At 35.5% G+C, this 20,367-nt stretch overlaps 1 protein-coding gene across 2 annotated transcripts in view; it reads right to left on the bottom strand.

Moving 5' to 3' along the window:
- Positions 1-1,756: 1,756 nt before the first annotated feature.
- LOC100890175 overlaps positions 1,757-20,367 on the bottom strand; it is a 47,268-nt gene continuing 28,657 nt past the window's right edge. For both annotated transcript variants that reach the window (XM_030976484.1, XM_030976483.1), the window contains exons 6-11: positions 19,109-19,204; positions 18,290-18,519; positions 12,637-12,805; positions 10,081-10,326; positions 7,159-7,326; positions 1,757-6,567 (exon numbers count right to left, since the gene is read on the bottom strand). In XM_030976484.1, coding sequence (XP_030832344.1) covers positions 3,311-6,567; positions 7,159-7,326; positions 10,081-10,326; positions 12,637-12,805; positions 18,290-18,519; positions 19,109-19,204 — 4,166 coding nt within the window. In that variant the 3' untranslated portion in view covers positions 1,757-3,310. The remainder of the gene's footprint in view (positions 6,568-7,158; positions 7,327-10,080; positions 10,327-12,636; positions 12,806-18,289; positions 18,520-19,108; positions 19,205-20,367) is intronic.

The following is a 20,367-nucleotide window of genomic DNA, read 5'->3' as shown; positions in this document are numbered from 1 at the left end:
CTAACCAAAATGGGCTAAAAAATGAAAAAAAGACATGTAGAATAATTTTTGGCGGAGATTCCGAACATGACAATGATTTTTCTTAGAAATCATCAATTCTGGGATCTAGCTTTTAAAATGACGTTTCAGAACGTGCAGGAAAAAAAAGCAGTTTCAGTGACGAGACATTTGACGTCACTGCAGGCACCTCTCTGGTGAAAAGGAGGGTGATTTACTTGTAGGCATTAAAATGTCTTTAAAAAGGCAAACTATGATATTAATTGAAGAAAAAAAAGACCTTTATCCGAAAAATACTATGCACTTGATAATTCCAGTACGATTCTGGCAATTTCATCATTCTAAATTATGAAATTATCAAATTGGACATGCCCGCCAATGACGTCAAATGCGTCATGAAGCCACGTGACCGTATTATCACTTTTTGATCAATTTAGAGATTTTCTGAAAAATCAGAGGCTGGAATATTAATAAGTAGAGATGTATTCATGTTTTGAAAGGCTACGTTAGTTGGGTTAGAGTGGCCCTTTAATGATCATTGTCAGTGCACAAGCACTCTTGAAAAGAAGAGATAATTTATTAAGGTCAGGAATATTAAATCACTTCATGTCACACTTTTGGCCTTGAGATCTTTACTGGAACTTTCTATCCTTTTTAAAGGACAAATTTAATAATAGAATATATGTATATATTTATTGTACATAGTTCAATATAGGGTAGCTCTTTCTATGACATACACATGAAGAAATCACAATATTAACTAATTCTCTTTACAAATAAAAAGATCTCTTCCTATCAATGCTAACAGAAAAGACTACCCGGTACATGTATACAATTGCAAGCAAGCCTTCAAATAAAGATTGAAAAGGTTGATTATACCTTTAATATAAATGTACATTTTAAACTGTAAATATAACCGATTAAGAAATAGAAGCATGCAGAAAAGTTTATAAAATATTCAAAATATTTCCCTGATTTTCAATTTACACAACTATTGAAACATGTAAAAATTTCATTTTCATGGTGTACGTTTGCATTGATGTTTAATTTCTAATGACAATATAAGACAATGCCAATTTTGAATTTTTCCCTTTGACTAATTGGATATAATTAAAGATGCTGTGTCCCTTTTGCAGCCAAAATCAAATTATGTAGAACTTTGCAGGAATTATGAACATGTCGTGTATGTCCTATCTGTGAAACGTAAACATTAGCAGTGTCCTAATATTCAAATTATGCAAGGACCTGTTTACTTGCTAGACTACACTGTCAGACACTATTGAGTGACTGACTGGCTTTTTTTTCTTCTTTGGTAATAACATACATAAAATGAGCTGTAAAGGGTACATGAGCATTTGCTACATCAATAACCCACTTCTTGTAATGGCCAAAATTAAACTGAATCTTTGCGCAGCATAAAACGTATGACCATTCGGTACAATGGTCTGAAAATCAGACTATTACTTACTGGCCTCTACAGCTCTGAAGTCGATTTGACAACTAATAGTCGTTATTTTCCCCTTAAAGACATTTTCAAGCCCCCCCCTTTTTTTAGGGAAGTTCTAAATTAGTATTATCTTTCAAATGCCGTTGGAATTTAACCTTTTCATTTTTTTGACCTGCAAATGGGACATAGTACCTTTAAACGATGGTAGATCATGCACTTTCCATAAACTTGTATAACTGATTACGTACATATTCTAATGCAAAATTACATTTCACTAAAAAAATTGCACAAAAAACTCATCCTAATGGCTTCTTTTTAAGTTACATATCTTTATGCACATTTATCAATAAAAATTATATGGACAAATGATTACGATTTTACAATATCCCCCCCCCCCCAAAAAAAATAAATAAATAAAAATTCCTGCTTTGTCATGTTATGCCAGTGATTCTTTCTGCATGTTTGGCTATTTTTTCCAGTTATGCAAGATTCCCTTTTCTACAACCCGCAAACCATACAATAGAATCGAAGAAGATAACACTCTGCACTATCGAAACATAAAGCAAACTCAAAATCGTCCAATCCACATGGAAGGACTTTATTTTTCATAGGAAATACATTTTTTGCTGTGCTTTTCCTAGTTGTAACTTTACATTGTTCTGTCGACGTTAATTTGTCATCTATGATTATACCTAGGTAGGTATATTTTTCAACAATGACGATATCTACACCATTCATCTGACTTGGTTCAATACAAGATGCCCTTGCCTTTCTAAAATCAAATATCATCTCTTTTGCTTTTCTGGGCATTTAACTATTAGAAGTTATCATTACATCATGTTGATAACTTGTTATCAACACATTTCGATAATTATCTACGATACAATACAACAATACAATAAAGTCATTTCTATAGCACTCATACAAACTAACTTGTTTCACAGCGCTTTACATAAAAGTTATCAAAGAATCTATTGTTGATCATGGTCAAAGAGGAGAGTTTTGAGACATTTTCGGAAGATATCCAGCAAAGGTGCTAATCAAATAAAACGTGGAAGCTCATTCCAGAGTCGAGGAGCACACGCATGAAAAGCATTGTCACCAGCTTTGGTGAATGTTCGAGGAACGTGTAGCAGGGTGCTGTCAGTACACGACCGAAGGCCAGGACGAGCAGATTGGTAGGGTACGATGAGAGAATTAAGATACACTGGAGCTTTGTTTTGGATGCACTTGTAGACAATCGTCGGGATCTTTACACAGCAGTTACATACTCCACCACCAAAATGTATAGCATGCAATCATTTAGAATATAGCAGATAAAATTTAATCCAATGTTTTTTAATCTTCAAATACCATTTTCTTGGACAAAAGACAATGTACACATGTATCACAATGTATTCGCACCAAAACAGTGAATAAGAATGCAATTCCTATGATATCAGAAATAGCCTAAAATGGTGAGCAGTGCACAAGCATGTTAAAAAATTCAGAAGCAAAAACAATTTTATTTCAGATAATATACAAGTCCACTCGGTTTTCTGATTTATGGACTGTGATTTAGAATCATGAGCTTTATACAGAAAAATAAATTATTGGACAAACAACATGCTTATTGAACATTAAGGCAACATGAAAAATCATGATTACTATTTAGACAATTTTTCAACAAACTGATTTTAAAAAAATGTAAGATTCATTTATGTCATAAATAAAATCTAGATTTTCAATCGAGTTTACAAAAGGAATATATATTAAAATACAGTGTAGTTGGCATTTTAGTTGATTTTAATCTAGTATATTAAGAGAACCAATTTTTAAGATGCATTGAGAAAAAAGTAAGAATAACCACTATATCTATACTGATTTTTAGGGCCTTTTTAAAAACCAGTTGGTCTTGTCATCCATTTCATGGAGTCGCCATTCATGTCTCAAAGCTTGTCTCTTTGAAAACCACTGATAAAGGTCCCAAATGGTCATTCCTGTGCGGCCCTCTTGCCTTCCCTGCATCCAGTGATCATACCAGTTGCTGTTTGGTTCAGTATGCTGATCCTCTGGAGTTCCATGCTGATTCTTCATGTTTCTTCTGTTCTCTCTGTCCTGCATTCGGCGAATGAACCAGTCATCATTGCTTTGGTAACCATACCCTACATGTCTCCTGTGGTCTTTTGATTCAGAAGCATCATCATCGTAAGTTTCTGAAAAGTTGAATGTGTGCTTCATGTCAAGTGTTACAGTCAATGTTTTCTGTTGATCTTCTTCTTCTAACAGTTTCTTTGTGTTTGATCCTTGTCTGGAATGGACCCTAGAGTTTGACTCCTCACCTCCTTTATGTCGAGGTGTCCATGACTTCATGAACTTCCAGAAGTTCTTGGTTGTTGCTTCCTCAATATCTTCTGCCATGTCCTCAAAGTCTTCCATGAGCTCTTCTAGATCTGCATCCATCAAAAACGGTTCTGCCAGAAATTCTTCCAGCTCTTCCATGAAGTCTTTGAGTTCATTAAGATGTTTCTTATAACAGCGCTTGGTCAGCCAGTCCTTGTAGTCCAGAAGCTCTTCATACAACTTCACGGCAGCTTCTCGGTGCTTCCTCAGGCAGTCATGGACACCAAAGCAACGGACATCAAAGCTCTCGGAAATATCTTCCCACTCTATGTCCTCAAATCTGTGCCTGGCATCATCTTCCTTGTCTTGATGATGTTTTCCGGGTTTCTTATCTTCATGTTTGTGACCATGGCGATCATGTCTTTCTTGGAAATTGTTTTGTTTCCACTGATGGTCTTGATGATACATGCTCTCTTTAGATTCATGTTTTTTCTTTTCCTGTTCCTTCTCATTAAATGGCTTTTCTTTCTGTGACCCTTTATCCTTGTGATATCTTCTTTCTTCATTAATGAGAAGATTTTCTCCATCATTTAGTTTATCTGACTGGAGCTCCAAATCAGCTGTTTTTTCCAATTTCCTCATATTTTCAAATTCAATGTCACTTTGTCTCTTCCTTGAAGGAACACTTTTATTTTTTGAATATTCCTGTCTGTGCTTGGGGTCTTGGTCATTCCCAGAAGTCTCCTTTGATTTGTGTTTCCTGCCATTATCATTTTTATTCAACACTGTTTTATTATTTCTCTTCTTTTGCTTATCTGTTCCAGTATGTTGGTTAACCTGATTAGACACATGTTTCTTTACAGGATTTTTTGACTTGTCATGCCTTTGCAGTTTTAAGCCGTTTTTGTGATCGTTTGATTTACCTTTCTCAACTTTTGTTTGTCGGTGCTTGGTTTGGTCTTTATCTTTATTATTTAGTTTTTTATTTGTCTTTCTTTCATCCTTGTGCTTTTTGTCATGTTGAGAAGCCTTGTTCTTTTTCCATTCTACTTTCCCTTTATTTTTTGCTGCCTCCTTCTTCTCTGATTTCTGTTTTACAAGTTGTTCCGATGACTGTCTACTTGATTTTCCTTTTTTTTTGTTACCAGAAGGCTTCTTTTGGGGTTCAACAAGATCTTCCTGCACTGATCCCTCTTTCTCTGTTTCTTTGTCACTGTTGATAGATTTACCCTCCATGAGGTTTTTCACTGCTTTCATCGTCTTCTTGAATGGTTTCTTCAGGTTACTACCACTCTCTTTGATGCTTGAAACAGCTCCTTGAATATTTTCACCTAAGCCCTGCAAACCTTGCTTGATCTGGGATGTGATATTTGATTCCTTGATTCCAGAGACAGCTTGCTTAACCTTCCCACCAAGATCCTGCATGGTATCCTTTAATTTACGGCTGAAATTACCCTCCTTGATATTAGACACTGCGTCCTTCAAATGCTCTCCAATGCTGTTAACGTTATCCGTCAAGTGAGAGGTGATGTTTGATTTTTGAAGGTTGGAGACAGCATCCTTGATCTGGTGCCTCAAGGTTTCTACATTTTCCTTGAGTTGGGTCGTGACGTTGTTCACTGAGAGGTTTGTGGCAGAGCCGATGAAATCAGTGGTGAAGTTTCTGAGGATAAACCATGAGTCACTGAACTTGGAAGTAAGCTTTCCCATAAAGTCTCTATCATCTGGTGATTCTGATGTCTCTTCATGTGAGCCAACATCATCGTCCTCGGTTAAATTGCTTGATGAATCAGAGAACTTGGCTTCTCTTTTATCAAAGAATTCCTCATCTCCTTGGTCTTGTGATTCCTCTTCTTCTTGGTCTTGTGATTTCTCTTCTCCTTGGTCTTGTGATTTCTCATCTCCTTGGTCTTGTGATTCCTCATCTTCTTGGTCTTGTGATTCCTCATCTCCTTGGCCTTGTGATTTCTCGTCTCCTTGGTGTTGTGATTCCTCATCTCCTTGGTCTTGTGATTTCTCATCTCCTTGGTCTTGTGATTTCTCATCTCCTTGGTCTTGTGAATCCTCATCTCCTTGGTCTTGTGATTTCTCATCTCCTTGGTCTTGTGACTTCTCATCTCCTTGGTCTTGTGATTTCTCTTCTCCTTGGTTTTGGGATCCCTCCATTTTTGTATCTTCAGTCTCCAAATCAGCTACAGACTGTACAATATATTTTTCAATGCTTGCAGAATCCACTTCATAAGCAGATCCACCTTCATGACTTATTTCCGTCTCTCCTAGCATCTCTTGAAAGTTTTTTGCCCCTTCTTCATATTTAGCTTCTAAAGCATGTTTTCTATCCAACAATAATTCCTCCCTTAAGATCAAAACACCATCATGATAGACTGGTTCCATGTCTGAAAGAGGCATTATATACACAGCTGCCTCTGTAATACCTTCATCATCAGTCAAAGACTTGGTCTCTGTATCAGTTCCTTGTGCCTCTGGTTCACCTTGTGTATCAGTATGGACATCAGACATAGATTCACCTGTCATATCACTACCTATATTAGCAATATCAAGAGAATTACCATCGATAGGACTTAACTCTAACACATTATCTGACACATCATTACTATTAGATAAAGGCTCTTTAAAATCTCTTCCATCTTTGTATTTACAATGAGTGTTGCAGAACTTTGAGTAGCGATCTTGTGGTTGGTTCCCACTGGTACAAACTAAGCATGAGACATGACTTTCTGGATCAGACTGTTGGATCCCATCATCTGGTGGGGCTGATAACCTTGCAGATGGTTGGGAGTCTGTTCAATTCATAAAGAAACCAAGAAAAACATGAAATATACATAATCATGAATACCTTTGCTTTCCATTTTAACAATTTTCTACACAGGGGAATGAAATTTTGAAAAATACATATTTTTCAAAGTGAATTGCTAGAAATGAAAGTTTGAAATATGTGCTTGCAACAGAAGTCCTATTTAAAATGACATTATAATTATTCAATGCATTGCTTCCTTGTAATCCATGGTCCATAACAACTACATTTACCTAAAATTATTTTATAATGCACACAATACCACAGTAGATTCTTTTAAAACTTTGAACAAGAATTTAAGTTTGTCATTTTTTCTCATTATTTGTATAAACGGGGCTCTACATTAATTAGCTTTGAATTTAAGAGGTAAATTCAAGGAATCGTTCAAATCAAGGGATCATGCTACACCTCTAATAAACAACTACTAAAATATTGAGTTCATTAAGTACTCTATAAGGTCAGTTGTGCTTGGATCCTCTTAGTGTCAAGAGCTTGTGTGGCAGAGCGATGAACCATAGTTGAGTGTGTACACCTGTGTCACAACTACCTCTTTAAATATGCTATAGTATGAACGTACCCAGAGGACTGGTGGCTTTGGCTGGAGAGATTCCAGTGGATCCCTTGGTTGCTCTCAGCAAAGTCTTGGTCTTATCAAGGCAGGTAACCAGCTGGTCCTGGAGAGAACGTAGTCTCCACACCTGACCCGCTTCAATACCAAGGTGGTGTGATGTAGCCTGCATAGATCCTGTGTAGGAAAAATAAACGGGATGATTAACATCTACTGTAGGTGAACAACAACCAATAGTAACCTTTGACCTCCGATGATGAGATGAGGCATGCCTAAATCCTGTATTGTACATAATACAGTCGACCTCGCACAAGTCAACCTCGTAGATGTCAAATAACTGCCTTAGTCGACAAGAATAAAAAGCCACAATCTTTCATAAATCATAATTCAAATTCTCAGGACCGTTCCAATGAAAAAACACTAAATTCACATTACCAAAGTCTAACAAAATCAATCACTGTTAAATCACGCATTGCACACAATATTGTTTACACAATACGCCCTTGATGCCCTAGTTTTTCCAGACTTGCTGGCGCGGGCTCCTCTGTTCTTCTCTCTCCATCTCTCTCGTATCCACCTCTCTCCCTCTCTCTCTCTCGTACCTGCCTCTCTCTATCTCCCTCTCACTCTGCCCCCCCCCCCGATATCTTTCACACCGTCTCAAAGTTAGACTTCATTGTGAAAAATTTACTTTGCAAAACGATTATCAAAATTCGATATACATGGCCAGAATAATCAATCCAAGCTTCGATTATATACCTCTATTCCTGAAACTAAATTGAAATCGCAGCAATAATGATGAAACCAGATAGCAGTTTCACACAGTTTTGCAAGGCACTTAGAGCTAAGCTAGGCTGGAGTCGATTCCACGTCTTTTTGACTCTCGCGGTTCTGACAGCAGTTACACTGTAAGCGCTGTGTGTGGTCTCAGGGCCGCGTGTAACTGAATTATCTTAATGATTTTCTCAGATTTTCTTGTAAAAAATTTACTTTCAAAATGATTATCGAAATTCAGTATACCGGGTATGGCCAGAATAATCACAATCCTATCTTTGATTTCACACCTCTATTCACAGAAACCATTAACAAATTGTGGCAATCATGATGGAAATAGATCACAATTTCAGAGTTTCTTGAGGTGGCTGCTGCATGGAAATTTACCAGGGCTTGTTAAGTGGCTGATGTTTGGCCACGAGGTGGCGTTACGGCATGGTCTTATATTTTTTACACGTGCTCCGATTGAGCAATATTCAGGATATTTCTTTGGTAATGAAAAAGGTAAGGAATGTTACGAAATCTTAGCTTGGCCGGATTTCTAATATTTTATGGCATGAATATTTACAACAAGCTTTCTATTTTTAAAGCTCACAATATTTTCATGGGCACTTCTCCTGAGTTTATTATATTTTACTATTATAATTTTCTATATTTAAATGAGAGTAAGTTAAGACTCATTCTCGTTCAGTCTGACTTTTTTTTTTGGTACTCCCTCGATCTTAAAGAGAATATTTTTTGGATGATCATGCACTTTAAAATTGAATAACTTTGTGCTCCTTTTTCATATTTGGTTTCATTCTTCTACCTTTTTGGTATTTAATTATTTATGATTCATTGACTGATTAGACTTTCATGTTCATGAATATTGTAAAATATTTATTTAAGCAACTAGTCCATCATTTTCGAGTCGACATTGCTGGTTTTGTTTCTTAATTAAAAAAAATACTATGATAGGATCGTGTTTAATCCGAGCACCCTTCCTATTTTATCTACATATAGCATGTACATGTAGCTCCCTCGTCTCTCCCTCTGTCTTGTCGGTTCTCGTGCTGCAAATTTTCCATTGTTTATATCTTGGGACTCCTGCTTTAGCATATATAATCACTGCTATATGCGCTATTTCCCGCGATGTACACACAACACACACACACACAGATAAAGGAACTTTGTTTGCATGGATTTATACAACGAAGTGCATTATTATGTTGCTTGCTGCAGACTGGCTAGGCTTCGTATTGCATACTTATTACATAATTATGCATTAAGCAAATTTCTAAGACTTACGCACAAGTTAAAGATCGCCTAAGTCGATTTTACTAAGTCCCCGTCGAGATTGACTTACGCAAGGTTATCTGTAATTCACTCAGTATTATATCGACAGCAAAATCAACAAAACAAAATTGTTGACCTCTATGAGTTTTTATAATTTGATAAAAGAGAAGATTTTTTACTCTTAAACTTGACCTAAAAACTGATGGTGTTTACTTTTCAAGCTGAAATTTACAGCATATACTGTATAATACATGATACTACCGGTACACATATATTCAACCTTCTGAAAACCTTGAATCTAATTTAATTAAATCTAATTATGCCTCAGCAAAGTTCAACCTTTTATTTGCATTGTATGATAAACTGACATGAATATTGAAATAAATCCCTAATAAAAAGGTTCTGCAATTCAAGTTTTAGGGTTGATAAATCGTTATTATATCATCGCACGTGAGGTTAGTAACATTAAAAAGCCTGTTTATTTTCCTTTATAATGATTATGTTATCATGGAATGTGTAGTACACCTGAATATGGGGACAAGTCACACATGAAACATTGCAAAATGCATTGATAATGTCAATAGTGAATTCTTCATTTGTTTGGAAGACGGATTGTGTTTTGAAGGAGTAACACAGAATGCATTTTGCAACATTTTACTTTTTGACTTGGCCCTATATTCAGGTATACTACACAGTCCATGATTACACAATCATTACGAATGGGGCATTATTGTAAAGGGGACATCAAATATGTCAAAAACATCAAATATGATAAAATAGTAACAAGAGACATAACAATGCTCAATCTTGAATTTCAGAACTTTTTAATAAATACAGTACCTACTTTTCCAATATTTTTTTTGTGCGTATGTACACACATACCTATGTAGTGTCCCAGGACGAGAGCAAAGGCTGTAGCTATAACGATCATAGCTCCCATTGTAAGTTTGCTGTTCAGAGTCTCATCCCGCTGATGAAGATACTGTCTGATACCAGGCTTGATCCCACTGACTGTCATGTTAGCTGGGAGGGCATCATTAGAAGTATCACTGTTGTAATGGGAGGCTTCACTGGAGGATGACTCACTGCTATGATGATGTAGGCTTGAGATGCTGTTGGTGGGGATTCCTGGGGGAAGTGTGACCGAAAGAAGGATTGTCTCTGTAAGCTCTGTAGCTCCGAGTGGGGGGTGGGTGTGGGAGAGGGCTGTCCCCCCTCCCATGGTAGGGAGCTTTTTGTATTTTCAACATGTAGGAATGCCCTTTTCCTTCACTTTAAACTCATTTTTCAACACTTATGCAACCCCCTTCCCACAAAAAAAACACCAAAACAAGGACTAAGAGCTCAAAATTCCCCTGATGAAATAGACCCTGGAGGAGAAAAATAAAGGGCTGTGCATAAGCGTGTAATGATGTACTCAAGTAAACTCCCAGGCTTAAAGGTAAAGACCAGTATTGGAAATGCCCCAATTTCAAAAAATGAAATGGAAGCTCTTATTACCAATCATGTGAAAGAATATGTTTTGAATATTACATGACGATAACAATTTTGACGGGAAACCGCCTACTAATTGATATATTTAGTAAATTAGTATATCTATATACTGTTGAGAGATACAAATGTACGTGTCACGCACATGTGTGTAGTCCCATATACATCTTTCTGTGTACAGTGCTTCTAACTTTATGAAGACTTGGCCAAATTTCTTATAATTTTGATGATTCCAGAACCTTGCAGTACATCAAAGCTAGATGATCAACCTTTTCTGATCGATTTTTCACAACGTTTCTTTCACTATGCAATTGCATGACCATAACTGGTCTTAAGCTTTAATGGCGAATACTCGAATAATACTTGAATAATAATGTGTCCCAGGTCCGTCACCGAAAACTCATGTGATTTTACTTTGAGTTGCAGTTGAAGGCGCTGATTTTATAATAATAATAATAGTAAACAATGCTGTTTTTAAAACCAAAGATGACAGACTAATTTTCCTCTGAGTCCAAACAGAAATCCGAACATTTAGTCTCACTTTCTGAGTGGTGAGCTGACAGTGATCGAGCTGTGAAACATTTTTATCCATGGTACCATGCCGGTGCTCTCCCGGGCACAGTTAAGTGTCAGCCTGGACAGTGCCAGGTGAACGGGCAAAAAAAATAAAAAATAAATAAATAAATAAATAAAATAAAAATAAAATAAAAATTAAAATTAAAAAATATTTTAAAAATCTTAATTTTGTGACACAAAATCGTAAGGCGTAATTTAAAACAAAAAATCGTAATAATTACGCCAAAATCATAGTAGTTGGCAGGTATGTGTAAGTCATGATATCTGCTGTTATCTTTAACTTTACCAACTGCTAATAGAAAGCAAGTACAAGTATAAGCCTCTAGGTAAGTAACTAGTGGACATATAGCTTTAAGTCCTGTCAATGGGATTTAGAAATAGAGGGTTAATGCTTGTTCTAAGGTCCTAGTTGCATCAAAACAGTTTCAAGCCTAGGACATTCCTGTTCAAGGACCATCTTTCAATCCATTGACCCATTTCTCACAAAGTAGAACCTTTGCAATATAACTGGAACTTCCTAGCTAGGGAGTTACAAGATGTACATTACAAGACATAAAAGATGTCTTCAGTATGAAAACCTTCAAAGCAACATTGTTTCACAAAATCTTTTTTTTCTCTCTGTATATAAGATTGTAGTAACCACTCTCTTTATAGATGTCAAAGAGGGCTTGCTCAATTTGAAGGAATTTTGACCTGGGTAGGCATTGGCATCACTTGTCTGTATTAAGAACTGAAAACATTTAAAGAGACAGACTATTTTCATCAAAATAAGTACAGCATTGGATAGTCAGTAAACTAGTTTGCATCAACATTATCTTAAATACCACCTTTGCGTATCTGTTGATGATCTCTGTCATTGTTCTTTAGATATATGGCAACAAACTAATTAACTCAGTATTGTTCAAAACAATGGTAATAGCAGAAGTCAGAAAAAATCTGAAAAAAATTCATAAAAAATAGCGGCTATACTGATTAATTAGAATAAACAATACAAGGTGCCTCCTTTCCCTACACTTCAGGTGTCCTGTTGTATGGGAAACCCCCTGGGAGATAATGGTGGGTTTGGAATAGAAGTCTAATGAGAGATTAGTGGATGAAAAATTTAAAAGAGTACCAACCACAAAACATGTTTTGCTCTTGATGTAAGGGTTTCCATGTTGATATACTGAAGTCTAACTATGAGCTTCAAATAGTTCTTCTACAAGAGAAAATGCAGTTCAAGTGCATCTTCTTGAGTAGACTGCCTTTCTTTCCTTCATAGTCCTTAAATGGTTACCTGTAGAATGCCAGGTAAAGTTTTATGAAGCTGATTTGATTCATTCTACATGTACACAAATTATGTTTTTAGGCCATCGGTACACTTGAACTTACTTCGTCCACCAGGGTATGATAAGCTAGAGGAGAGGTCAGAGAAGCTAGATGACCTTGACATGGCGGGCTCTCCATCACCACGGAACTGCTGAACTAGTAAGAAGCCACCATCCTCTGTAGGCCATCGCTGGGTCATTATGGGGACACCAACACCTGATGAACCCTCAGACTGAATAAACAAATCAAAGCATAATTGGAATGTTAAAGATATATAGCTGATAGTCATTTTGTGGTCACTCATATACATGTATGTATTGTACACATATATCAAATTTCATATAGACTGTTTTAAAAACAAAGGCCTTTTTTTCTTCTGTATTCAACCCAAGGAGTGATCCATTGTGTTTATTTTTATCATATCATTCCCTTAAATCCACTGAACAAAATTCTATTTGATTGACTGTAGACCCAAAGCTGAGGTAAATGGTATCTCAAGCATAATACCTTTTCATTTCATTTCATTTCATTTCATTTATTTAACCAGTATAAAAACAATTTACAATGAAAATACAATATACAATATACAATATAATGGTTAGGACCCCTAAGAAGCAGAAATCTGCTTGTAATCGGGGCCCTGCAAACAAACAATAACAAGATAATGCACATAAATTAACAATACAAAGTAAAGGACTTAAATAATACAAGTACGCACCCGTACATCAACACACACGCACGTTCATAAAGGTTACAGAGAAAGAATAGAAGGAAGCGAAAATAGGGCAGAAAGAGATAAAAGTAGAAAAAAGATGGGAAAGAGAAGTACTTACTCAAGCATGGATTGAAAAATAATTTTTTTATACATTGATTTAAATCTGGTAATTGTAGAACTGGATCTTAGGTCATAATTCAAGGAATTCCACTCCCGTACCCCAACAAATGATATAGAATTATACATTAAAGTTGAACGACAGAGTGGGTGATGTAATTTTAGACGTTGACGAGTGGTGTAATTGTGAACAGAAGAATTTGTTTGGAACATATTATTAAAAACAGATGGTAACAGGTTTTTATGAAATTTAAACATAAATATACATGTATTAAGTTTGATCAAATCATATACAGGAATAATTTTCAGTTTAATAAATAATGGTAAACTTGGAGACATATAATGACTATTTGTTATTAACCGAGCTGCACGTTTCTGTAACATATAAATCTTGAACAGTTTTGTTTTGTAAGTATTACCCCAAATGATATTGCAATAATTTAAGTGGGGAAGAAGTGTTGCATTGTAAATATTCATTAATATCTTCCTTGGGAGAAAATTCTTTAGTCTAGATAAAACACCAATACTTCTAGAAATTTTAGAACAAACATAATCAATATGACATTTCCAATCTAGAGTTTCTTCAATATTAGTACCTAAAAAAATAACACTTAGTTCTCGTTCAATATTTACATTCGCTATTTTAACAGGATTGGTGACATTTGGAACTTTCTTTTTCTTTGTGTGAAAAATTACATATTTTGTTTTTTCATAATTCAAAAATAATTTATTACATTTAAACCAATCATTCAATTTTATTAACTCTTCATTTAAATTAGAAACTAAGCATGCTACATTAGAATGAGAATAATATACAACCGTATCATCAGCAAATAATGAAAACATAAGTAATTTGGATGAACTGATTATATCGTTAATATATATGATAAATAAAAGTGGTCCGAGAACCGATCCTTGCGGAACTCCAGTATTTACATCCATATAATCAGATTCGACACCATCGACCACCACATATTGTTTTCTATTAAACAAATAATCAGAAAACCACTGATGAGGTATACCGCGTATACCGTAATGGTACAGTTTTTTAAGTAAAATATGGTGGTCGATGGTGTCAAATGCCTTAGATAGATCCATAAACAATCCATAACAAAACATTCCATTATTAATTTCATGTAGAATATTTTTAGTAAAATTCACAATACTCAGATCAGTGCTATGGTTTTTACGAAAACCAAACTGTTCTGAAATAAGAACATTATATTTCAGTAAATAATCATATAACCTTTTATGCATTACTTTTTCCAACAGTTTTGCAAAAACAGAAAGCAAGGCTATGGGTCTATAATTTTCTATATTTTTAACATCATTTTTTTTGTATAAGGGTACAATTTTGGCAACTTTTAATTTATCTGGGACGATTCCACTATTTAAAGATTTATTAAATATGTCACACAATGGATTAACAAAAAAATGAATACAATTTTTAACAACTTTAGGTGAAATGCAGTCAGGTCCACTTGACTTATCTATTTTTAACAGAGAAGACAGTTTGATAATTTCATGAATACTTGTTGATTTAACATAAAATGAATTTAAATTTGGGTTAACAAGGTATTTATCATAAGAGTAATTAGGTGTTTGAATCGATTTTGATAGTTGTTTACCTATGTCAATAAAAAATGTATTAAACTCTTTTGCAATATCTTTCCTACTACTCATTTTTATATTTCCGTGATACATATTTTGAGGTAGTTTATTCTGTTTCTTTTTGCCAAGTATCATATTGATCTGCGACCATGTTTTTTTCATATCATTCTTTAAGTTATAAAACAAAGACTCGTAATATTTCCTCTTTGACGCTCTTATGATATTTGTTAATTTATTTTTATAATCTAAATATTTTCTTTTATGATTGACACTAGGTCTTTTTAAGCTATTTTCATATAATCTATGTTTACGTTTCACTGAATTCAATATTACTTGCGTAATCCAAGGTTTCCGTAAATTACCATTGAGTTGTTTGACTAATTGAATAGGAAAACAGTTATTATAATTGGAATAGAATTTTGTAAAGAAGATATCATAAGAGTCATTTGCACTTTCACAAGTATAGACCTCTGACCAGTCAATGGTTGATAAACTTTCTTTAAACATTGACATTGATGAATCATTAATAATGCGTCTTTTTATGTATTTGTTACCATTCTTTACAATTCTTTCACTTGCAATTGAAAATACTGGAAAATGATCAGATAGATCACTATAAATGAGTCCTGTATATTTTTCTTCCTGTATGGTATTTGAAAATATGTTATCTATCAAGGATGCTTTATTTTCAGTAATGCGAGTTGGCTTTGTTATTAAGGGAAGTAAATTAAAAGAAAGCATCATATCTAAAAAGTCATTTGTTTTATTATGGATACCATAATTAAGCAAGTTTACGTTAAAGTCCCCTAAAATATATAAGTCTTTCTTCTCACTTTCCAGTATTTCAAGAACACTTTGTATTTTCTCATTGAAACAAGATATGTCAGAATCTGGTGGACGATAAACGCAACCAACAACTATAGGTTTAGGTTTCTTACTTATTTCAACAAATATAGTTTCATAATTGCATTCAGAATAAGTAAATTCGGGTAGTACTTTGTAATTGAGATTATTTTTCAAATATAGTGCAACTCCGCCACCAGATTTTGAGGGTCTACACTTAGAAACAAGAAAATATCCGTCTAGGTTATACATATTAATATTTGTAGAAGAATTGAACCAAGTTTCAGTTATGGCAATGATATCAAATTCAAATTGAAGAGATGACAGAACAATCTGTAATTCATCAAAATGTTTCTTTAGGCTTCTAGCATTCAAATGGAGAAGTGACAGTTTAGAATTCAATTTACTAAATTTTAGACTAAATTCTTCACAAAATGTGTATTGACATGAATTTTTAAGTTCAAGATCTAAATCAAAAAGGCTATGCACATCATATTTATTCATACAAAATGGGTTTAATTTCAATTGTAATAACTTGTCAATATCAATTCTCCTATTTAAATGGAAAAAGTCGTACATAGTCCAATAAAATTCATTATCATCATCTATATGGTTGAATGGAAAAATATTAGAAATACATTGAGTGCATAACCATGAATGAGTTGGAAAGAAGGAAGAAGAGATACCACAATGAACACATACACTCATTCGCACATTCACAAATTAACTTTCAATAAGTAGTTAATAAAACATAAATACAGTAAAAATAACGAAGATAATTACAAAAAGATCTGTAATTAATCAAAGGGCATAGGCATAGAATATGAAAAATATCATATTTGCATGTAGTCAGTTTAATGTATATCAGTTTTCACAAGTTTGCCAGTTCACTCACGGAATGTATTATCTTTCTTGTCGTCTTCCCATTGGTAGCTTTGGTCAATACAATTATCCTTCCATCTGATGACCATGCGGCATTCAGCCTATTGTTCTGTTCAACCTCCTTTTTCGCTTCCTTCAACAGAAGTCTATTTGCTGCTGTCAGGTCCTCCTCAACCCCCTTTCTTTTTCCTTTCAGCAGTTTGCGATTCCTGATCATGAGATTGCGGGCGCGATAAGAGGTGAATTTCACTATGATGGGTCTTGGTGGGAGTGACTTGCTGTCTTTCCCTCTCGTAGGTTGATGCGGAAGACCTACTCGATGCGAACGATCGATGTCCTCAGCTCTCAGATTGAGTTGGAGATCGTTGATGGCGAGGTCAAGCGTCAAGGCATCGGTATTCTCATGGGACTGCTCTGGGATTCCATAGAGTCTTACACAGTTCCTGCGTGAGTATTGCTCTGCATCATTCAGTCCTTGATGAAGTGCACGGATGTCTCCGATGATGCGCGACTGTTTCTCCTGGAGATGATCTATGATGGCTGCCTTTTCCCTGACATCGTTTTCTAGCTTGAGTATATTTCCCTCAGCCTTCTCCAGCTTGTCCCGAAGCTCCGTCATCTGCTTCATGATTGCATCAGTAAGCGATGCCTGGAACAGGTCCCGAAACTCGAGACTTCTGAAGTAGTCCTTAACTTCCTCGCCGATCTGGTCACAATGATCAGTAGGGTATACATCAGAAGAAGCAGCAGCCATGATTCTCTCAGATTTCTTCCCTTTAGGTGGCATGGCTCTTAATACTTCAGCTTATGGAATAAAGCTAGAAGTCAATGGACGGGACACTTACTTTCAATAGGGTTATTCAACCCAAGCACCTTAGCTTGAATAGAGCTCAGAGTCTTTGGTGTCTGTATAAGCTGATATCAATGGGTGATTAGTCACAAAATAAGCTCTCAAAAGGTTGTTAAAGAAGATTTTCCAGGCGCATATATTGTACTGGTTGGCATATAAGCAAACTTAACAACCATACAAGTGAATATATGGGACCAGTTGTGAAGATAGGAGTCCAATACCAAGTTGAGTCCTCCAGGAGAAACAGTTAATTTTACAGTAAATACTACAATTACTGCATGTTTTTTGCCCTATAAATTAATCCACAAGGCTAGGTACACATGTCCATCAGCATTAAAAAGTTCATATCCAACAGATAATGTAATTTGTAATCAGAAGAATTTCATTCTACAGAATATAAAAGATATTTCCAAAGGATGCATATGTTTATATGGATCAACAACAAAAAATCAATCATAATTTCGTTCAAGAGTACCTAGCAGCACAGCTTACTGCTCATTGCAGCCAGTGATCGATGATCCTATAAATTTGTCCTAGAGGAGGATTGTTGATGTATGAATGGGTCAGAAAGATTAAATTACAAGGAGCCTAGCAAATGGCAATGAACTATACTACAGGGAAACTTGATATCACGAGGTCGGCTATAGACAGGTTTGACTGTAGTTATTTTGTAAAGAAGTATTATGAGATTAACTGACCTGATGTGTTATGCAGCCCTCTGACTGAGCTCTCCTAGGTGAACACCCAGCCTCCATTCCTTTAGGGATGTTATCCACAGAGACAGAAGACAATGGAAGCTGTCCAGGAGGCATCATAGGGAGAGGTCCTGGAATCCCAATAGAATGCTCCATCTGGTGATCCTCATCATTAACAATACCACCAACAGCGCCTCTGGGCAACTCATTGGCAGCTGCCTTTACATCTTCAACTATACATAAGAGAAGATTATTGGATTAATTAACATGATACATGATACAAATATATGGTATATTTTAGTACAGCAACATAAGCACTTTAATCATCAATTAATCACTCAAGTGATGATCAATGAGTGAAGTCAACAGAACTTATGTTACATCTTCCCAAAACTTGAATCCTGAAACTTGGTGAACATAACTGAGTGACAAAAAATAGACTTGTAGTTCCTGACCAGTTGAATTCACAGTTACAACTAACATTTGAAAAAATAGATAAACACAAAATTAATAACAATGCACCAATATCAAAATAATCAGATATGATCAATTGTCTGCATTACAAGAAGATTACAGGATTACCAAGAAAACATTTTACAATAAAAATTACAAAGATAAATAAAATATACATGTACCAAATTTAATAATTACTTCTATAAAAAAAATTATATCTTATTCAAGAAATTGTTGCTTTACAAGAGTTATTATTGGGAAGGGCTCATTGAAACTTACTTGTTACTACAGTTGTGGCTAGCAGACAAACAAATTAAATCAAATCAATACGGATATAATAAATGACAATTACATTTCTTGGCCTCTTACCATTCTTTGGTCCATGGTGATCCACTATCAGGAAATCTAACTGAGAGGAGTTTGAAGAACTGGTTAAATCTTCAACACGAGATGATGGTGATAAACCTACAACAGTATAAAAAATACGAAGGATATTTCATATAAAATATTAATGACATATTTATTCACATACTTCAGGGCTGCCAACACTCACGCATTGAGCGTGAGACTCAGGCATTTAACTCAATTCTCACGCTCTCAATGATTTTCCTCACGCACACGTGTGCGTGATGTGTAAGATCGGCGCCTATATAGCTAGCTAGCCTGATGATGTACCCTCGCACCATACCCATAATCATTAGCAGCTAGCCGGGTCAGCGCGAGCCTGCCCCAACCCCGAATATGGATTGGACGAACCAGCAGCGAGCTCGAGTACATCCTCACGGTAACAGTTAACAATTCAATTGATCGAGAACAGCAAAGATTTCAAGGTTCTGTGTTTTGTTTTTAAAGAGGGCCTACTATTACTTCATACATTAGAATAGAATGAGAGGGATTATAAAAATATAAAGTGAGTTTTGAGAGTGAAAAATGACTTGTGATTATGTAACGTTGAACGAAAACTTGCCTGTGGCTTTGTCTCAGAGAGTGAGCGCGTGGGGCCCCAGCACCTCGATCTACACCTAGCCCAGCGGCCCACGTTCGTGGGCTAACAATCAGGTATTCCATGTTAATAATTTTCTTTATCCTTCTGTTAGTCTTTATGATTTTCTCTCTCCATATTGCCTTTAGCTATAATGTTAAAATACTCTATAAAGTATGCACCAGATCACACAATTTCACCTTGAAAAATAAAAAAAGCTCCACACTGTGGGAGGGGGGACGCCCCCTCCCCCATTCCCTCGCTGCGCTCGGTCGGGCTTGGTCGCTTCGCTCCCTCGTGCTAACACTTCTCGTATAATCTCACTCTCAACTGTTTCCAATGTTGGCAGCTCTGCATACTTGGTTAATGCATCATTAACAGTTTTCCTCATCACTGCTGTAAAGGTAAAGACCAGTATTGGAAACGCCCCAATTTCAAAAAATGAAATGGAAGCTCTCATTACCAATCATGTGAAAGAATATGTTTTGACTAATACATGATGATAAAAAATTTGCTGGGAAACCGCCTACTAATTGATATATTTGGTAAATTAGTTTATCTATTGGACTGTGAGAGATAAACGCATGTGTCGTGCACTTGTGTGTAGTCCCATATACATCTTTCTGTGTACAGTGCTTGTAACTTT

This window comes from Strongylocentrotus purpuratus, unplaced genomic scaffold (genome assembly GCF_000002235.5).
Source record: "Strongylocentrotus purpuratus isolate Spur 01 unplaced genomic scaffold, Spur_5.0 spur5_scaffold_9, whole genome shotgun sequence".
NCBI lineage: Eukaryota > Metazoa > Echinodermata > Echinoidea > Camarodonta > Strongylocentrotidae > Strongylocentrotus > Strongylocentrotus purpuratus.
The sequence above is the reverse complement of the archived record's forward strand: the minus strand, read 5'-3'. Positions and strand labels throughout refer to the sequence as shown.